Here is a 20,614-nt window from a genome sequence, read left to right as displayed (position 1 = left end):
ATGTGGAGATTTGTTGAGTATGACTCATATTTCAATCAAATTTGAGAAATGATCTTTCAGTTAAACTCTGTTTATTTGTTTCAATCAAACTCTGATTAGTCTAGATTATTTTATTATTATTGGACCTATGAATTTAGCCTATAAATAGGCTCTTTTACAACCTTAGAAAATACCCCCATTAGAGATTAGAACTCATAACACATTTAGAGAATTTTGTGTTTACGTTTTGAGGGTTCTTTGTTTTCGGGTTTTCAGGGTTTAGTTTTTACCTCCATATTTTGTACTCTTCGTTCTTTTTCCATTATAGTAAAATTATATTTTCCTGTGGTTTTTTATCCTCTTTGGAGGGGTTTTTCCAAGTTAAATTTGTGTGTTCAATTTTTCAATTTATTTGCTATTTTTTTTACTTGTTGCTTAATTGAGTCGATCCCAATAGGCCATGCCAAAACCCAAACCACAACTTTCAATTTGTGCCCTTGTGGTTGCCAAACCACAGCTTTCAATCTAGTGTCACCAAAACCAGAAACAAATATTGCAACCTAACTATTTGTGGAAACGTCATAATGACCTACCTTTTTCGATTACTAACCCAACCTCCCAAATACAACGACTTTTGGTTCGAACTCAACTGCAACAACAACAACGCAATCCATGTTTTTGAAAATTAGTAAATTTGAATCCGTGAAAACGAATTTGTGATATCATGTTAACAATCAGATTCGAAGCTTGTTGTAATTCCATTTGTTGTATGAACCTTTCTCCACAAAGGGTCTTCGAATTTGTTCGATTTGTCTTGTTTTCCAGCTAACACCTGTTAAGGATCTAGGGGATATGTGTTCATCATGGAAAAGCAATAGATCTTTCGTTGAATTGGTTTGAATAATGCTTTGTGCCAAAGCTATGGCGCCACATACATAAGCGCCGAAGGAGTGAAAATTTGTTACATATGCTTCCTTGTGATTAAATTGCCTGTTTTTCATCTTATTTTGCCTTGCATTATCTATGGAATAAAGACAAAATTGTATTAGAAAAAACAACAATTTAGGCTTTGTTTGATGAATTTAAATAGCAACTAATCCAACTCACTAATAGATCCTTTCAATTTGATATGATTTTTTTCTTTTCTCCTCCTATTCCTCCTCTTCTTTTACTGTCAACCTAGTTAGGTTTTAAATTAGGGCCGTTTACACAGTAGGATGCCATGTCACTTTTCCGTTACAGTAACGGAAAATGGTTAAAAAGTTTGATTTGTTATTTTTCGAAAGTCGAGTGACTGAATTGAAATTAAAGTGATTGTTTTGTCAACTACATCAAAGTTGAGTGCCCGCTAGTGTAATTTACCCATATAAGTATTATGAAAATTTATTAACTTCAACTTTCTTATTTCCAAATTTGGCCCACAATGAGATTGGATATTAGTTTAGGTATCGATACAATTAAAAATCGATTAGTTTAATTAGTTAATTAATTGGCTTAATTAATTTTTTTAATTTTTTAAATAATTCTTTAATCGAATTTGTCAAATTGGCACAAAAACATATAATGAAAGCTTCAAAACTTTAAATTTTGAAAGTATAGGAATTGAGATAGAATTTTTAAATTTTACAAGTATAAAAATAAGATGATTGGTGATTTAGGATCAAGATTTTTATAAAATTAAAAATATATGGATCAAATTTACAACTTTACACGGTTAAAATTAATAGCAAAATTTAACCAATCATATTTAATTGTTACTATTTGAGTTAATGTTGAAATTTTAAAATTAAAAAAAACCACAGGAACTAAGATTAATCAATTTTAAAGTACACAGACTAAAGGCTTAAGGGGTAAAAAAGCCCCTAAACCTTTTTTAGAAAAAATCAATCAAGCCCCTTTACGAAAAATGCACTCAATTAAGCCCTCAAACTTAAAAATTGCATCAATTAAGCATTTTAACAGATAGAATTCATTGTTGATCATTAGTTTTGTTAAATGTTGATGATGTGGTAGTTAATAGTTGCCAAACAATCAGAACAAAGCTACTGCCCAAAGTCATTGGAGCCGTCGTTGTCCAGTCTTCTCCCCTGTCACAAATCACATCAATAGCTCATCTTTTCTAAAATCTTCAATTAGTTTCATTTGAAATGGAGCTTAAGCATGCGAATCTAAACCCAAAGTAAAAATCCAAAAATCACTCGATCTACATCACCAATAGTCCAATCAACCTCTAAACAGAACCATGGCCTCCTTATCTATCTTTCTTACTTCTTACAGTTCGGATTTAAAAGAGAATGCCCCAAACCCTTAAACTTGTAATAGGCCACAAATTCTTGCTTTCTCTAGTCTTTGTCAAATTTTTTTTCTTTTTTTTCCTAAGACCCTCTCAAGTTCCTTAACAAGTCCTCAAATGTAAAATGAAATCTTTGTATTTATATGGTTTCAAGTGTTGTCTTTCCTCATTTCTTTGAAACCTTTTATGCTGATTTTGCGTCACTTGCAATTTTTAAGATTAGAAATGGTATTATGAGATTTATAAACTTTTACAATTTATATTTTTATAACACTATTAAAATCGTTATGTTATAAAAAGTAGTATTAAATGCGAATCATGCATAATGGATTCCTTGGTAAAATAAGGAATATAAATGATAAAAGAGAAAGTTGATGGATGTCAAGTTGAATTAAGAAGTATGTTTTGATATATTAATTTAAGGTAGAGACTAAATTGTAAAGAAGTGAAAAATTTTGGTGAAAAATATAATCATTTAAAATTTAATGGGTTAAAATATAAATATGGGAAAAGTTGAAGGACCAAAAGTGAAAACAAAGTTCTTGGGACACAAAATTGGTAAGTAGGGACCGAATTGAATAAGTAGAGAAAGATGAGGGACAAAATCATAATTTTACTGGAAGTGAATAGTGATTTAAGCTTACATGCAATGATGTCCCCTTATCACAAAGATGAGGGACTAAATTATAATTTTTGTAAATTTTACTAAATCATAATTTCCCACATGTCATTAGGGTTATTTACAATTTTGGGTGTTGATCTTGGATGTCCTACAGATGGTTGAGGTTCTGCATTTGTTGCGGAATCTCCATAGCTCGTGTAAACAACATCGTGTAGCCTAACATTCCAACCTACAGCTCGTGTGAGTAGGCCCATTTCACAACTTGTGTGAGCATCGTCCTCGTGTATCCGATGTTATTTCATTTGGTTCATCGGGTGAAAAATGAATAAATAAAATGATTATATGTATTGGTTATATAGAAGTAGATATATGAAAGTTATATGAATCAGTTATATGAAAATAGATATATGAAATGAAACATTGGATATAGATATTTGAAATAAAATGTGAGTTGTTAAATGAATAGGTAATGGTTGATTTGAGTTTTAAATGTGTTTACTTGTAATGTTCATAACATGATAAAATTATATGTTTTGTATACATGAACCTACTAACCTTGTGAGATTTGTGGTGTGTACAGGAAATAAATGAACTCATGACCTTGTTTATGAAATTAATTATGAAATGCTTTAGTTACAACATATACGGTAAGTTAAAGTTAAAGTTTAATACGAACTTACTAAGCTTTACATAAGCTTACCCTATTTGTTTTTTTTTTCTTTGTAGATTGTCGGACTCTAGCTGTCGATTAGAACTTCGTTGGAGATCACACTATTCGACAACTCTTTTGATAGCTAATTTTTTTATTTGGGTTCAGTTATAAGCATTTTGGTTATGTTTTGTATGTCATTTGAGGTATGAAGTATGTATTTTAATGTAAACTTGAATGGTTATTTTTAGTTGGTTGTGGTGTGTGATGATATAGTCATGTTTTGCTACCTAAATGCAATTTTGGATGGTTGAATTGGTATACGTGATTTAGGTAACTTAATGAACTTTGGTTGGAATTATGCTAGTATTGGAAATTAGGATGCAAAGTGATTGTTTTAATATTAACCTTATGGTATGGAAGGTATTGAATGCTCATGGTTAAATTTTGAATTGCAGTGCCATTGGTGGCATATTGGTTAAGCACTTAGGTTGGGTGATATATGATGTGTTTTGGCAAGTTTTGTTGCATTTTATGCATGTTTAATGGTTGGTAATGGTATGACTTGTGGACTTAGTGAATTGAGTTGAAATTGTTTGTTTTAGAATACACTTTTGGGCATACACGGCCTGTCGCATGATCGTGTGTCACACACCATTGTTTGGCACGACCGTGTGTTACACACGGTTGTTTGGCACAACCATGTAGCTTATTTGATTTTTGGTGCAGATTTGTCCACACGGTTTCAGAGAGTTACAAGGCCTAGTGACAAGGCCGTGTGACCCTTAGTTACACGAACTCAGGTTGTTACACGGTTTGGCCACACAACCATGTTTTTGAGCCACAAGGTTTGGACTCTATCACACAGTCTGACCATATGGTCGTGTGACCCCTGTTTTCAGTTTTTACCATATTTTTCTGTTATGTTTCAAATTAGTCCATACTTGTTTCTAAACTAATTTTAGGGTTCCATAGGCTCAATTTAAGTCTCGTTTTCAAATGTATGCGATGAATGATGATTGTTTATTAATTTATGATGTTTAAATTAATCTTTGAATTGTGTTACTATATTATCGGTCTTCTTAACTATCGTAATATCCCGTAAACTTAATCTGACAACGGAGACGGGTTAGGGGTGTTACCGTAATAATTAAATATTATTGGTGTAGAAATTTTTTATTATCATTTTACTATTATTTTATTTTAAGATATTTTTATATTAATTAATGATTAAGTAAAAGATGGAAAGAAAAGAATTCTCTACATCTTTCTTTCAAGTTCATGCCACCACTCTCCATGGAGAAAATGTGTTTTATTTTCTTTGCAATTTGGTCATTTCCTTGAAATTAAGAGAGAAATCTTTGAAATTCCATTAAAAATTTTTAGTAAAATCAAGCCTCCAAAAGTCTAATAAAATTAGATTTCAAGAAGGAAGATTGTATGTTCATGTTGGAGGAGAGAGAAAATCAAGTTAAGGCTTGAAATCAAGGAACAATGTATGGATTTCAAGGTTTCATCATATTTTTAGTTTAATATTGTTAAAAAAAGTAAGTGATGTTAAAGTAGAGATATGTGAAATAGAATATGTTAAAAGAAGGCTTAATTGAACTGAAATATGGTAATGAAATAGACATAAAATGATGTTGAAATGAAATTAGAGTAAATATTGTATGTTCATGATGTTAAGGACTAAATCGTGAACTTTGTGAAATTTATAATTGAAATAAGAAAAGTGAAGATCATATAAATTAGACATGTGAAATAATATATTATGATGAATTAATGGATTAAAGTGCTATGTGATAGTGAATATTGAATTTTGTGATAAAAAGTACTATATTGAAAAGTACGTAAAAGTTTTACGTGTTATTATTTGATAAGTGAAAATGATGTAGAGAACATGAAATATAAGGTATATTGTGAATTAAGAATTTACTAAATGAAGTTCCGTGGTTTTGTAAATGAAATTACAATTGTTATTTACATTGTAGAAAAATGAGTACTAAATTGAGGAAGTATAAAAGTGTAGTTAAATTGTGAAAATGTAAAATAAATACTATTATGAGTAAAGATTGTGGTTAGTCATAGAATGGAATTTAAGGTCCAAAATTATATAGTTATGTTACAGTGCTTAGTAAACTGCTAAGAAGGCTGAAAATGCTAAAAATCTATTTGTTACAGTGCTGAAAATGTATTTGTTAAACTGCTAAGAAGGAAGATGGCAATGATGGATTAACACAATTAAATTGCTGCAGGTGGTGATGATCGCATAATTTTTTTCTTAATTCCATGTAATCAATTTTATAATTTTTAATTAATGAAACTTAATAAAAAATTTTATTTTTATTTTTATTTTTATTTAATTTTCACAATTTCCGCGTTACCGGCTTTTTTCGCATTATCTACTACGTAGAAGAAAACAAATTATTTGAAAAATTATTATTAACTGGCACATCATCAACACTTAATGGAACTAATGGTCAATGATGAATTTTGTCGGTTTAAGAGTTTAATTGATGTAATTTTTACGTTCAAAGACTTAATTGGAATTTTTTTTCAGAAGAGCTTAAATGATATTTTTAAAAAGTTTAAGGACTTTTTTACATATAATTTATAATTTATAATTAATCAATTTAAAATGCACAAATTAAATTAAATTAAATTAAAATATAATGAATAAATTCAAGATTCACATAACAAAATTTAACTTACATATGGGAAACTACTCCCTTTTTAACTTTTTTGCTAAATAGTTTTCATCTCTTCTTTTATTTCATTCTTGTTCTTTTTAATTGCTTTTGTGATGCTTTTCTTACCCTACGAGATTTGCTAGGCTTGCTTATCCCGCGAAAGCATATTCATAATAAAAGTTTGTTTTGCGGTTTTGTCTAGTATTTGAGATTGATATTTTTTTAACATGGTATATGTTATTTTTATCTAATGTGGTGCTTGTATTTGATAAAAGTTATATATTTTAACATTTAAAGATAATAATGTTAACTTTTAGTGTATAATTTGGGTTTTAGAGTTGATTCGATAAAAATCATAATTAGCAATTAATTTTATCAAATCAACCCTAAAATCCAAATTGAATCACATCTATTGGACTATATTTGATAAATTAAACAAATTTACAATTAACATTAAATTTATTCTATCAACAAAATTATGAAAAATTTAAACTTAATAATATTAGCAATTAACTGTCATTAAATCAACCCTAAAATCCGAATTAAACACAAAAAATTAACATCATTATATTTGAATACCAAAATATATAATTTTGTTGAATACAAATATTAAATTAAATAAAAAAATAACACAGTTACCATATTGGTGCATGCTTATTTTGTTTCCATATATAAAATTAATAAAGAAAAGTAAGGTGCGTTTGTTTAGTTAAACTTAGGAAAGCACAGAAAATAATTGATTATAATATATTTTCAATTACATCCTTCTTATAAAATAGCATAAATAAAATGTAATTTTGCATATTAAAAGCTTTTCCTCAAGTTGGGATGAAAAAGGATTGAGTAATGTAAGGACTTCCTTTACTTTTCCTTATTTAAATAAATAAAGAAATAAATAAAACAAGAAAAGAGTGTTACTTTTCCTTTAACTTGTTTTAGTGCAATCCAAGCATAGAATAAAAGTCATGTGAATAGTCGTTGTTTTAGTATTTTTCTTAATTCTTACGTTCCGGAAAGATGTGAAAGAGGTTGGGTCATTTGGGGATTGGTTTCAAGCATTAAAATCTTTTCGGTACGATTGACTTGTTAAGGTAGTGTAATGAGAGTAGGGGTAGTATGTAGTTATCATCAGTTAATCAAGGTTGTCCGTCTTTAGTAGTTTTTGACACTACCAATATAGCGTTCATTGCAATCTACAGTTTAATTAAAGTGTTTTGTTCTCATATAATCATTTACTTCTGATGGCAGACGAATGGAAGCAAAAGAAGGATGGTTTCTAACTTAATTTCCTTTTAATAGAGTGTGTTTTCCTTGGCTTTTGTTCCTTGCTGGGTGTGCTCTGATTTGACTCTTAATGAAATTACTATTTTTATAAAAAAAGTCTTTAAAATTTATTAAGTTTTTCATAAAAAGAAATATCGTTGCTGTGGTGGAGATTTGTTCTCCCCATAATGTTGCGTTTGGTGGCTTCAGTATTCATGGGATAGTATTGGGCTTTTGGGGTTTGTTTTAGGGTTCTCTTTTAAGTTTGCAGTGCACGTCCAGGGGGTGAGACTGGATTCTTTCATATCGAAGTGGCTTTGCTTTGGGTCAAGGTATCATGAGCTTTTTGGTGATGGAACTTCGTTCAACTGGACACCGCTTTTGCTCTCCTTCATGACTTTTTAATCCTTTGTTTTGCAAACCTCAATTACTTCCAGCTCTCTCTCTTATCTAAATGGAAATTTGAAATTAAATTAGGTAAAGAATTGATTCACTTATTAAACCATGGTAGGTGCCAAAATTGACTCCTCAACGATGAAACATTTGTTCCCTTATAAAATATGGCTACAATATGCTGTATTTTTATAGAGTTTTTAGTTTCTGTATTTTAAAAATTAAAAATTTAATCTCTTATTTATTTAATTTTAAAATCTTATCAATTAATTTTGTCAAAATTTGTCAACTTAACATATTTATTTATTTTTTATAAATTATGTCACATAATATGAATATAACCTAATCCACATGACAAATTGATAAATTTTGACGGAATTAAATTTGAAAATTTTAAATCAGAAAAACAAAAGAAGTTCTCAAGTATAGTAAATGATTAGGAGCTGAAGAATTAAGGTTGAGTTGGTGAACATGGGAAACACTAGCTGACATTCAAATCAACAAGGGATGTAGTGTAATAGAGAAGGTAGCAACCGACAAGAGCAAGAGAGTTGTAGTTTTTGAGTAATTTATACCATGCTTTTTGCTGCTCTATATATGGCCATTGTTTGCCTGTACATCCATGTTTGCGTTATAAATGTTTGAATCAACATGAGTACCATGGTCGGATGAGAAAATAAATCAATTCTATGTTTATGCTTGCCTGATAATAATCAAAAGTGATTAAGGGCATCCTTCATGCTTAAATTGATATTATTGTTTAACTCAATTAATAGTAAAAAACACATTAATAATCTGGTCTTTCAACCATGTATAATAATTGACAAGAAAACAAAGGTTTAATGGGTTTTATCAGTGTTTCATCATCAAACCAGAATATATATGTTAGATATTGGTTTAATCAGCAGCATATGAAGTAGTGCAAATTCAAGGGCAAGTATAAAGGTCAAATAAGCTTATTCAGTGCATGCGAAAATAATGTCACTTTGGAACACATAAACGAAAATATCAACATCTTTGATCAGATTAGCAGATGCTTTAGGTTTTGTGTATATTCTTATTGCGAAGTGGCTATTCATGCAATGACGAACTCTTCCTGTGAAGCTGCGAGTTGAAATAAGTCTACGAGCTCAACCAAAAGTGCGAGCTCATAAAAAGATGTGAGCTCAACTCAAGTTGCTTGCTAAGTAAGATGTGAGCTGTTATCAGTTGTTGGCAAACCCCAAATGTATTACAAGAAGGGTTGGCATATTCCGCTAATGATATTTTATAATTAGTTTGCTTGCTGAGATTACTTGTTAAAGAAAGCAGTGTTAGTATTGATTTGACTTTTTTAGGTACTGACTTTTACCTAATCAATTTATGTATAAATTTCATCTTCGTATTTTTAAGGGTTTTAGTGGGGTTTGTTGAATTATCTGTAACCACTACACCCATATATATATATTGTAATTCATGTGAAATGAAGATGATGATGAGAGAATTTGATAGCAGTAAAAAATTCTGCTAAGTATTTTTCCTTGTTTTCTCTGTTTTTGTTCTCTCAACTTCTCTAAACTCCAACAGTTCTATACAATTATTAACCAATGCTTGTTTGCCAAGTCACAACTTGGGCCGTATATATGGAGGATCAGTTCTTTCTCAAGTCGCTCTCCTAAAGTACCTTGAGTCATCTGCAAAACTCTTGTGTGATGAATTAATATCAAGGTTCTTAGACACAGGTGGGGGAGTTAAAGTTCCTTCTAAACTTCTCATAAGAAGCCAGTAGAGAATGAAGCTCAAGGACAGAACTCACTCTACGGAATCACCCCATAAAGATCCATCTTCAGCCTGAATGTCCACCTCATTGAAAACCTGAAAATATTTTTTTGTACAAAAATAAAAACTGCTAAATAAACGCACAACTTTTGGGTACCTATGGAAATGGTAGTATTAACTAATTACCATCGGTAGTTGAAGAATGGCCTAATTGTAAAGTGGATAGCTGCACACTTCTTGAATACAGCTCTTAACCCAGTTTATATCAATGTCCTGCACTGTTTGAAGCTGATCAATCTATCCAAGTAATTGGAGGTTTATAAAATAGTTCCAATAAATTTTTTTCCAGAAATACACACGGATTATTCAAAAAATAATAATGTTTGAAATCCAAAGGCTGTGTTGTTATGCCACTTGTTAATGACAGATAGATTAACAATCTTGGATAGATAATGATGAAAAAAGGAGAACAATTAATGGGTAAAAGGTGAATTTTGTGGCCGAGGGTGTTTTAATGGTGGGCTTTTATTACGAGTTACAACAACGATGAACGAAATAAGTGAATATTATATTTTCGGAGATCATGTGAACTGCAACGTAGCATTGTAAGTTACGTAGTTATGATTAGTATATTCATGACATCCAATAGACAAACCTCTTAACATAGAACCAATAGCTATGATTGGATGATTGGTTAGTGAGAAAGAAACCCTATTGGATGGCTTTAGTGAACAAAAATTGACGTCAGTCAACAAAGATAAACTATTGAAGGTAGATGAAGTTCAAAGCTATAGAACTGAAAATCATGTGGTTAGTCAAAAAGCTCCGACATTGAAAGCCTATGAAATGTGTCCAATAATTTCTTATAGTTACATGAAAAATTCAAAATATTTGAAAAATAAAGTAGGATAAGAATAATAACAATTTATTTGATTTTTCAAAAATCTTTTTAAGACTAGGCTATTACAATGAACCAGATCGTATACTTTAGATATAGGTTTAATTAGCAGCATATGAACTGCTGCAAATTCAAGGGCAATGTAAAGATGCTAGAAGCTGATTTATGTTATCAGTACTTGGGCAGCGCATGTCTTGAGCTCTTCCCGATTAAGTATGGACTTCCGAACATATAAACGAAAACATCAACATCTTTCACCATATTCTGTTGCTTGCAGATCTTTGTACAGCCCCATACGTACAGGAAAAACAAATATATATCTTTTTGGCCGGAACCCAGGTCCTTATCTAATTCCATATCTTTACACTTCACCATACCAAATTTAAAATTGTAGCTTTAGAACAAAGGGGGACTTGAATTATTGTTATTTAAGAGAGAAACAGAGATAGTGACTGAATCATGTTAATAATAGCCATGGCTCCAGTTAATTAGATATTGGGTCCTTTCTGATCTGTGTAACTTGTTTTTAAATGATCTGTTATTTTCTTTCTCTTATAAAAGTCTCACGTTTTTCTACTGAAAGGCCGATAATGATTTTTTAACCTCCTTGCACTTCACTAGTTTTTGTCCCATGTGATTGAAACAACTATTTCTCCACTTTTTTATGAAGAAAATTCAATTTCGTATAGCTTCAAATCACCGTTCGCCACATATTCATGGAACAAGACAAACACATCATTACCCCACATCCAGCCTGTTCTCTACTCCAATTATTAATACTAATCTTCATTGAAAATGGCATTCCATCTTACCCCCTTCATTACATTATCCTATATTAAATCATTTCCTTTTTTCTGATGTCAGTTTTGTCATTTCACTACCCTTATTCCTATCTACCCTTGTCTCCATTAATGTGCAATAATACAGAACAAGACAACTGATAATCCTAACCAGAAGAAGAAGAAAAAAAGCTTCATCACCGGATGTCTTCTTCGGCCATCACCAGTGCAAATGCACCGCTCCTCGGGGAAAACAAGCCACCTGCAAAGCATACATCGGTCTCCAGCGCTGTGTTCAATGTGTCAACTAGCATTATTGGTGCTGGAATTATGTCAATCCCAGCAACTCTCAAGGTGCTAGGAGTAATCCCAGCATTTATGTTGATAGTGATTATAGCTTGGCTAGCAGACATCTCGGTTGAATTTCTGATGAGGTATACACATGCTGGGAAGTCAACCACTTATGCCGGTGTCATGAAGGAGTCGTTTGGGCGGATTGGATCTGTCCTGGTGCAGTTATGTGTCATTACAAATAATCTTGGTTGCTTGATCATTTATTTGATTATTATTGGTAAGTTCTTTTGCAGCTAGTAAGTTGTACAGGTTGTGGATAAGTTTCATAATCTATTTGAATAGTTCAACTTAGCTCTGTAGATTATAGATAAGAGTCTGAAGCTATTTGAGTGATCATTGATAAAATGTTCTGATGTTTAGTACTGTGCTTTTTAGGGGATGTTCTTTCAGGAAATCAACCTGAAGGATCAGTGCACTTAGGCGTTTTACAAGAATGGTTTGGCATTCACTGGTGGAATTCCCGTGCCTTTTCAATCCTTTTCATTGTTGCTTTCGTTATGCTTCCATTGGTTTCATTTAGGCGTGTAGGTAAGTTTTTCTCCAAAAGATATGTCCTGTTTCTATATGAAGATGATTTCTTATCTTATATACAGAACTGAGTAATTATTGTTTATGTTATGATATTGAGTTCGTCGTCGAGAATCTTATCTGTTAACTTGGCCTGAATTTGCAGATGCATTAAGGTTCAGTTCTGCATTAGCAGTTTTTCTAGCTGTGCTGTTTGTTTCCATCAGTTCAGTGATGGCAATAGATGCACTTATCGAAGGGAAAACCGAAACCCCGAGACTGCTGCCTTACTTGGACAGCAATGCCTCTTTTTTCGATCTCTTCACTGCTGTCCCGGTTATTGTAACAGCTTTCACTTTTCATTTCAATGGTAAGAGCGTTCTGGCATTCATATGAGTGCTTGTTTTCATGCTAGTTCTAGCATTAATATGCCTCTTTTTATGAATGAATGCAGTTCATCCAATTGGTTTAGAGATGGACAAACCTTCTGATATGATGAAAGCAGTCCGAATTTCACTGATACTCTGCGGTACCATCTACTTTACAGTTGGGATCTTCGGATACCTTCTTTTTGGTGAATCGATCATGCCTGATATACTTGTTAATTTCGACCAAAATTCTGGTTCAGCACTCGGTTCTTTACTCAATGATGTAGTTCGGTTGAGCTATGCCCTTCACCTAGTGCTGGTGTTTCCCCTCTTAAACTTCTCATTAAGGGCCAATATTGATGAATTCCTTTTCCCAAGTAGGCCTATCCTGGCAAAAGATAACACCAGATTCATGTCCCTCACTCTTATTCTGCTAGCCATTTGTTACTTGTCAGCCATAGCCATCCCTAACATATGGTATTTCTTTGAATTTATGGGATCAACCTCTGCAGTCAGCCTTGCTTTTGTCTTCCCGGGTGCTATTGCTCTTAGGTATCATCTCTATCTAATAAGCTGGATTCATATTGCCTGTAGCCTTAAAGACATTCCTGCTAAGTCTCTTCCCTTTTCCCTTTACAATTGCAGGGATGTTCATGGCATATCGACATCAAGAGATCGGATTGTGTCTGCAGTAATGATAATTTTGGCTTCTGTTACAAGTGTAATAGCCATTTCCTCTAACATATACAGCTTTTTCACCTGAAACAGATTATCACTTGATTCCTCCTCACCTTCCGCAGAGATGCTTGTATTCTAGTGTAAAAATCAAGTCCCCTTAATTAGCAATTTTTTTTCTCCCTTATCTTGTAAGGAATAAACACATCATATGTTGATAAAAATAAAATCAGATAGATACATGTATTTTTCTGAAAACAGACTTCCAAGAATGGATGCTTTTACAAGTCTTTTAGATCTTTTTTGCTAAGTATGTTGTCCTCGAACATCCAATGAAGAATCCTTGCAAACAATACCATAAGATTTCATGGATCATTCCAAGTTAACTTGCTGATTGTATACCTAAAATCCCAACCGGTATGCCAGAGAAGATCTCATCCATGTTTATCTTCTATGCTTGACACAAATGAAAAATAGGATATGTCTATTTGGTCCCTTGGCCTTCTAAAATGACTTTCTGAAGCCTTTTTTTGTTCATCATTCTTTTCTCATTTATCTGCCAAGCACCAATTTTGGAAGCCAAAAAGCTTTTATTAACTATAAGTTGACAATGTATGTGCTATCTGTAATTTTCTGAGAGCCATTGGTGTCAACTTGCACTTTATTACTTGTTTCATCCTTTATTATTTGATTTTAGGGCCTTATTTTATAGAAAGATGATTGCCTTAACATTTTTAAACATTACATTGTTTATTCATTTAAGCTCACACTTAGAATTATGCAGGCCACATGCTCCTGAATACTAGTAACTGTCCCTGTTTGTTTGTACCAAGTTTTGCTGTAGCATAAGATGGATTTATTCATTCAACAAAGATATATATATATATATATCTGACAAGTTCGCTAAATCTGACATCAATATATACATGTAGAAGGTCCCAAGTTCGCTAAATCTGACATCAATAAATACATGTAGAAGATCCCGAAGCTTAACTTATTTGGTTCATATAACCAACCTTACAAGGTTGTATTCAGTAGTTTAGTGTTCGGATCATTGTTGTATTAGTTTTAAATATTCAACTCTTTCACTTTTATCAAAACTCTTAGTGAATTTATACTTCCAATATTTTATAAATTGTTTATAGGATTGGAAATCATATTTTTTTTTGAAAATTATATTTTCTTTTCTGTTTTTCAGGTTTTTTTATTTTTCATTAAATTAAAATATTTTAATAAATTTGATTGTAAATCGGGATTTTGGCAAATCATGCTAACCGAAAAATCTAAATCTTTAACAGCTTTTAGTGTTCCAATGGACATTATCAATGGAGAGTAATGCCATTTGGATTATGTAATGCACCGCAAATCTTCTAAAGATGGATGGATTCTATATTCAATAAATATAAAAATTTTGTGTAGTCTATATAGATGATATTTTAATATTTTCAGAGACATTAGAAAAATATAGAAAATATTTAAATATTATTTCTTAAAATTCATAAAACATGGAATCATATTAAGCCCTAAGAAAATTGAGTTAGAAAAACAGAAATAGAATTTTTACAATAGATTTTATTACAAAAGTAGAAGTAAAGGAAAAGTTTTTACAATGAGAGGATGGTGAATGAAAAGAAAAAGAAAGACTTCTAAACTATTTTTCGATGCCTTCTTTAGGCTTCTTCCTTTCCTATTTATAAGAGAATTTTAAAATTCTATTTAATTTTCTTTGAATCCAGCACAGTTTTCTGATAAGGATCCTGTATCCTTATTAACATGGTTGCTTCCAGTTGCATTATCTTGTCACATATAGTTGCTCCCACGTTGAAACCTTTTTTGTTTGCATCTAGATGCCCTTTTCTTTAAGTTGTCTTATTTTGTCCATACTTTAGTATTTGTTTATATTTTATATTTGTAATTCAGGAATTTAGTCTTCGGAAACCTTCCCCTATCACTCGGCTAAGCCTCTTTTGTACCCCAAAGAAAAAACAATGGAAAACTCGAAAATTTTTTACAAGAAAGACGAAAGCAGAAACTATATGAAATATGTAACAACAGGTCATTCACATTCAACAAGGATGATTATCAGTGCTGCAATGAATGCATAATCCACTCCTGAATGAACACTAACCCTGAAACTCTCTTTTTTACCCTGACAGGTTGCCAAAAAAGAAAACCTGTATAAGTATATTATTGCCAACATTGAATTTTCAATTCAGCTTTTGAGATTCTGATTTAATTCATAAAACAGGACCAAAAAGAAAAAAAAAAGGCATCTTACCTCTGCAAGAATAGTATCCCCTTTATAAACTCTTATATATTGAGATGGATAATTGGAACCTACAACCGTGAAGTTGCTGATATCCTTATCTATGTTACCAACTAAAAACACTTCAAGCCTTGTTTTCATTGGTTGAAAGCGTGATCGCTGCACGGTAAAAAGTTGACTTTTCTCTGAACTTTCACCTCTATGAACCATCCATTTTTTACCAGTGATTGCCTTGTGAACATATCAGCAGGAGAAAAAAAAGTGTAAGAGAGAAGATGATATACCAAAGTAGTTTTCAATAATTTAGAACCAAGAAGACGCATTATATACACATATGGATTAGCAATCCTCGTAGTTCAGCTCATTTTCAAGCTATGCCATCCGGAGTCTTCATTATTCCTGAAGTTTTCGTGTTTAAACTTATATGTCCGCATATATTCGAACATGAGTATAACCATGTCAATCTAATAGAGGGAAGTGAGAAGCTATACCTTTTCGCGGATTGTGAGGATAGGGAAGCCAGCAGAGTTGCGCAGGACTCGTTTTCTGAAAAGGGTCGTGTAGGAGCCATCGGCAAGGAGGTAAAGATTTCCTTTGCCATCTGACACTTGATAATGTATATTAGAGAGGCCATGTTGCTTTCTGTTGACAATTAAATCCAAAGGGTAAGGCAAACAGAACCCATCCCCAGCAAAACTAATCATAGGAACCCCATATACCATTTGTGGAACTGCCATTAATATCCCCAGGAAAACAGACCTAAAAGATTGGTTTTCTCTACAATGTCAAAGATATATAATTCTGAGTTATATAGATGACAGTGATCAGTTTTGCAGGCTAATTTAGAGTTTAAAAATAAAACTTGGGGCCTTGCAACATTTCTTGGAAAAAGAGCTCATTGTCAACATTGCAAGGTCAGACAACTTATAAACTATTTGCTGAATCAACTTCAGTTGGAATAATTTTACTAAATTTATTTATGTTTTTGAAGTCATGCATATATACACTAATGAAATTCTTTATCTTATATTTAATATAATTATTGTTAAGATTAGAAGTCTACCAGAATAATCTATTCCTGGTAAACCATGACAGCTAATAATTAAGTCTTTAAAACAAGCTGATATTCTTTTGAGATCATTTTGTTTGACTAACAAGAATGTCTTGAAATATGAGAGAATGAAACAGATACATGTATCCTACCTAAATCCGTATGCCTGAAGAGGCTGCAAACCGGCAATAAACTAAACCGGATTCAAATAAAACCCTTGGAAACATCATCTTAATGACTTCTATGCAAAATTGAGATTAGTTGGCTAGGTACGTCATTTTCATAGTTGACTGATGTTGGTAGAATATTTATGCGAGGCATCAATGATAGGTGGAAAGATACAATGAAGTTTTAACTGCTTTTATCCATCAAATTCAAATTAGATTGAGGTTAGCATTTCTGCAGTAAGGTTCACGGCTTCCTTTCCTTTGTTTCACTAAGTAGTAATAATCTCTAGTGTTTACTGCAATGGTAAAATAGATTATACTCTCAGACAGAGAACTCAGACCCTAAAAAATGATATTATTGTAAGAGAGCCACAAACCCTGAAAACATTAATTTTCATAAACCGTAATTCAAACATGAAAGAGATTACATTGTTGGTAGACAACCATGAACCCTGAAAACATTAATTTTCATATACTGTAATTCGGACGTGAAAGAGATGATATTATTGTGACACAACCACAAAACCTGAAAACATTAGTTTCCATGGACTTTAAAATGAATATAAAGGAATGACATCGTTCAAAGAGAGAACCATAAACTCTCAAAACATTAGTCTTCATGAACCATAAAATTGAATTGATTGTAAAACAAACAAATGACCGGCTAATAATAATTGGAGTTTGACAAAAGATAATACTATATTTTTTTAGTAAAGAGGGCAGGTAACCAGGGCAAAAACAAAACATTTCTTAGGTAAACAAAAGTTTTCCTTATTTCCTTGGGATAATGCAATCCAGTCGACGGGCACATTAACCAAAAACATGAAGTGTAAATTTTGAATTCTATAATCAGCAAAATGATACACTCAAGTTTTCATTTGTTCTTATAAAAATAGAGTTTCCCTTCAATGCCAAGGCTTCTTTTGCCTAACTGCTCTTCAATTCCAAATTCAAAGAGTTAAAAACTTTTCAAGAGGAAATATCATATCTCAAATCTTGAAATCTCTTCAGTAAGTTTGATTTGTATGCACCAATTTCGGCATCTTCGAAGGTGTCTGGAGTAGACTTTATAACTGAGATTGCCCCACCATTGTGTAAAGCTTTGACTGCTTCATCTGCAATAGTGGAAACTAAGTCAGAATCATCCCTGTTAGCATTTTAAGACAAAAAAGCAAAGGAGGCAAAAAGTGCTTTGGAATGCATGTGTCACCAAACTCAAAGCCTGTCGTCTAATATCGAAAATAATGTTAGCCCATCAAGAAGTTGAATGCTACTGCAAACAGGCAGGCAGGAACTCACGCATCAAAACTCTTGCTAAAGCCAGGCTAAACTTGTGAGCCAAACTAGTATATGCTTTTACCTGACTTCGACAGTGCACTGAGAGCTTTCAGAGCCTCTTTCTGAGTCCGTTCATCTCTAGCAGATCCCAACATATTTAAGAGCTCTTGAGCTCCACCAATCTCAACTATTTTCATCCTTCTTTGATCTATCATAACAAAAGGAAGCAGAGGGTTAATTGTATAAATGATGTCATAAACTAACTTTAGTCAACACTAACACCCTTTCTACAGGGTCATGCACCATTAATATTAGCTACTCTAGTTTAAAATTGATGGCAAAAATTATAGAGTTCACTTTAAAACTACTCTAGTTTTGAAGGTAAGCTCCACTTCCATAATAAGTACAAGGTAGAAGTAAAAGGGGAACCGCAAACACTCATTTGCAACTACTTATTTCAATCTTAAAATCACAAACCTAAATTGCTTAAATTTTAGGAGGAAGGTTTCAAACTTTCACAGACGGTTGCAAGTTTATCAGCTAAAGCCATATAGAGGCACCACCGCAAGAACATATAAAACATATAAAATTGCACCCAAACCCCATCAATGCAACCAAAAGCTACATGTAACAGAAGAAGGTAAGACTTGAGCAGGAAAATATCAAAGGAACATCCAAACAGAAGGCCATGAGAAGTTTATAACTCAGGTTAGCTGATCATGAATGGAACCTTCATGCTCCCAAACAGTTAGAATTTCCTCTCAATATTACCCTGAATAGTTTTTCTCAGACACCAGCGCCGTTTAACAAACATGTATATTATATGAGAAAAGAAATGGGATCAGATGGCCTGTTACAAAATAAGAGGCATGTATACGTTTCATCAGTATCTGCTTTATTGTTTAGACTTATGCAGGAAAATTTTAAGAGCAGAACTCACATCAAAATTCAAAAACAATACAATATAGATACACCAAACTTGTATAAAACTAATATTAGGGCAAAGAACATACCGTCAATTGCAAAACGGGCTAATCTAGAAGCTCCCATTCTCTTAAACAAGGGGTCCTTAACATGCAAAAGTGACACAGATTGATGCATCAAATTATCACCTGTAAATGGAAAACCTATAATCAATTTCCCTTTTTTCAATCAAATAATAAGATTAGTGCATAAACCATATTGCATATCCAAAGTTACCGACAAAAGTCTAATACCAGAATAGAGACAACATGTAAACTAATTTCTAACAAAAGATTTGTTTCAAAAAAAAAGGAATACCCATGTAAGGAAAGAACTGATAAGCAACGAAAGTAGCAGTGCCAGCAAAGAAGAGTTTCAACAACCATCCTATTTTCCTCTCAGCTTCCTGTTCAAGAGAGGCTTCATCTGCAGCTAAAAGGCATAAAGGCATTTAATTGGGTAAGCAATGAATTAGAAACCCTTCTTTTCTAGAAAAACAAATAGATGAGAAAAAAAGGGCAACCTTTTCCATTAAATGATGAGACATTTCGAGACTGCACATTCCAAGGCCCTCTTTTGAACAACAACTACAGAGAAAAAAGGGGTTGGGAGGGGGATAAAATGAGAATTGGATGTCGAAATCGGAAAAAAAGGAAATGAAAGAAATTGAGTAGTTTACAGTGTTAAAGTGAGCAGCCAAGGCGCGCATCGTTGAGAATGGAAACAGAGTGCTGGGATGGTGGGTGTTTGAGAGCAATGATCAGGTATTCCACGGTTTCATAGTACGACAGTGCGTCGCTGTAACTCAAAGATCAAAAGGCAGTGTTTTTCTTTTCTGTTTACTACCTAAACTTCAGATTCGTATTTCCTAGCGGGGATAAAGAATAGCGAAGGCCTAATGTTCATCCCTCCGGTTGCATTGCACCGGCTGGTGACCTAATTTCTTTCTCTAATCCTAGTTTAACTTGCCATACCCAACTTAGACACCAATTTTATTATGAAAATTTTTAAAAATACTAAATTATGACAAATAGTTAAATGTGATTATAGGTCAAGCCGAGTTAGATTTGGGTTGAGTCCATATAATGTATTTAGATTAATTTTTCAAGTCCAGGTTCGACTCGAAAATGAGCTTACTTTTTTGCCCAAGCCCCCAATTTAAGAAAGGTAAACTCAAGCCCGATCTGATCCGCTCATATTTGATTTTTATTTAGATTTTCGGTAATGAGTTTAATTGTTATTTTGTTATTGCTTTAATATAAATATATATAATTATTATAATTTTTTTATAACATAATATATTTGAGTCGGGTCAAGCTCAAGCTAAAAAATCTTGCCCAAGGTCTAACCCATATAGAAAAAAGGGCATTAACTTTTACTCAAACCCATTTTTTGGGTGAGCCTTCAGGCTTGGACAGTGACCTAGCCATGAGTAAGTCTACACAGAGAAATAAAAAAAATGTAACAAATATATTTATAAATAATTAATGGTGAGACCAAAAGTAAAACAATAACAACTAAAATTAGTTACGGTGCCCAATCTTTAGCAAGTTGATTGATAGCTGCCTATCTTGCCAATTTGCGCACTGTATGGATAAGTTGGTGTCATCATCACTCAAATAAAAGGTGTAGTATTATGCCCAGCATTATGATATTAGCTT

At 32.4% G+C, this 20,614-nt stretch overlaps 3 protein-coding genes across 4 annotated transcripts; 1 reads left to right on the top strand and 2 right to left on the bottom strand.

The window, feature by feature from the left end:
• The first annotated feature begins 11,436 nt into the window (after positions 1-11,436).
• LOC105780133 (amino acid transporter AVT6C) lies at positions 11,437-13,486 on the top strand. The gene is made up of 5 exons (XM_012604264.2): positions 11,437-11,895; positions 12,054-12,206; positions 12,352-12,555; positions 12,640-13,105; positions 13,199-13,486. The coding sequence occupies exons 1-5, from the start codon at positions 11,529-11,531 to the stop codon at positions 13,314-13,316; spliced, it is 1,308 nt and encodes a 435-aa protein (XP_012459718.1). The 5' UTR covers positions 11,437-11,528; the 3' UTR covers positions 13,317-13,486.
• Positions 13,487-14,769: 1,283 nt separating this feature from the next.
• Positions 14,770-16,430, bottom strand: LOC105780135 (protein LURP-one-related 14). Its single transcript, XM_012604268.2, has 3 exons — positions 15,986-16,430; positions 15,507-15,725; positions 14,770-15,377 (listed from the first exon to the last, which is right to left on the bottom strand). Exons 1-3 carry the CDS (start codon positions 16,229-16,231, stop codon positions 15,285-15,287), a joined length of 558 nt encoding a protein of 185 aa, XP_012459722.1. The 5' UTR covers positions 16,232-16,430; the 3' UTR covers positions 14,770-15,284.
• A 1,028-nt stretch (positions 16,431-17,458) lies between these two features.
• On the bottom strand, positions 17,459-19,931 carry LOC105780134 (uncharacterized). 2 transcript variants are annotated; one of them, XM_012604267.2, is made up of 6 exons: positions 19,633-19,931; positions 19,477-19,540; positions 19,272-19,379; positions 19,004-19,102; positions 18,073-18,198; positions 17,459-17,827 (listed from the first exon to the last, which is right to left on the bottom strand). In XM_012604267.2, the coding sequence occupies exons 1-6, from the start codon at positions 19,660-19,662 to the stop codon at positions 17,682-17,684; spliced, it is 573 nt and encodes a 190-aa protein (XP_012459721.1). In that variant the 5' UTR covers positions 19,663-19,931; the 3' UTR covers positions 17,459-17,681. The 2 variants fall into 2 exon arrangements, with proteins under 2 accessions (XP_012459721.1, XP_012459720.1); XM_012604266.2 differs by having other exon boundaries at positions 19,272-19,385; positions 19,633-19,929.
• Between the last annotated feature and the right edge of the window lie 683 nt (positions 19,932-20,614).

Source organism: Gossypium raimondii, chromosome 4 (genome assembly GCF_025698545.1).
Source record: "Gossypium raimondii isolate GPD5lz chromosome 4, ASM2569854v1, whole genome shotgun sequence".
Classification (NCBI taxonomy): Eukaryota; Viridiplantae; Streptophyta; class Magnoliopsida; order Malvales; family Malvaceae; genus Gossypium; species Gossypium raimondii.
Note: the sequence above shows the minus strand (reverse complement) of the source record. Positions and strands in the feature narration are given on the sequence as shown.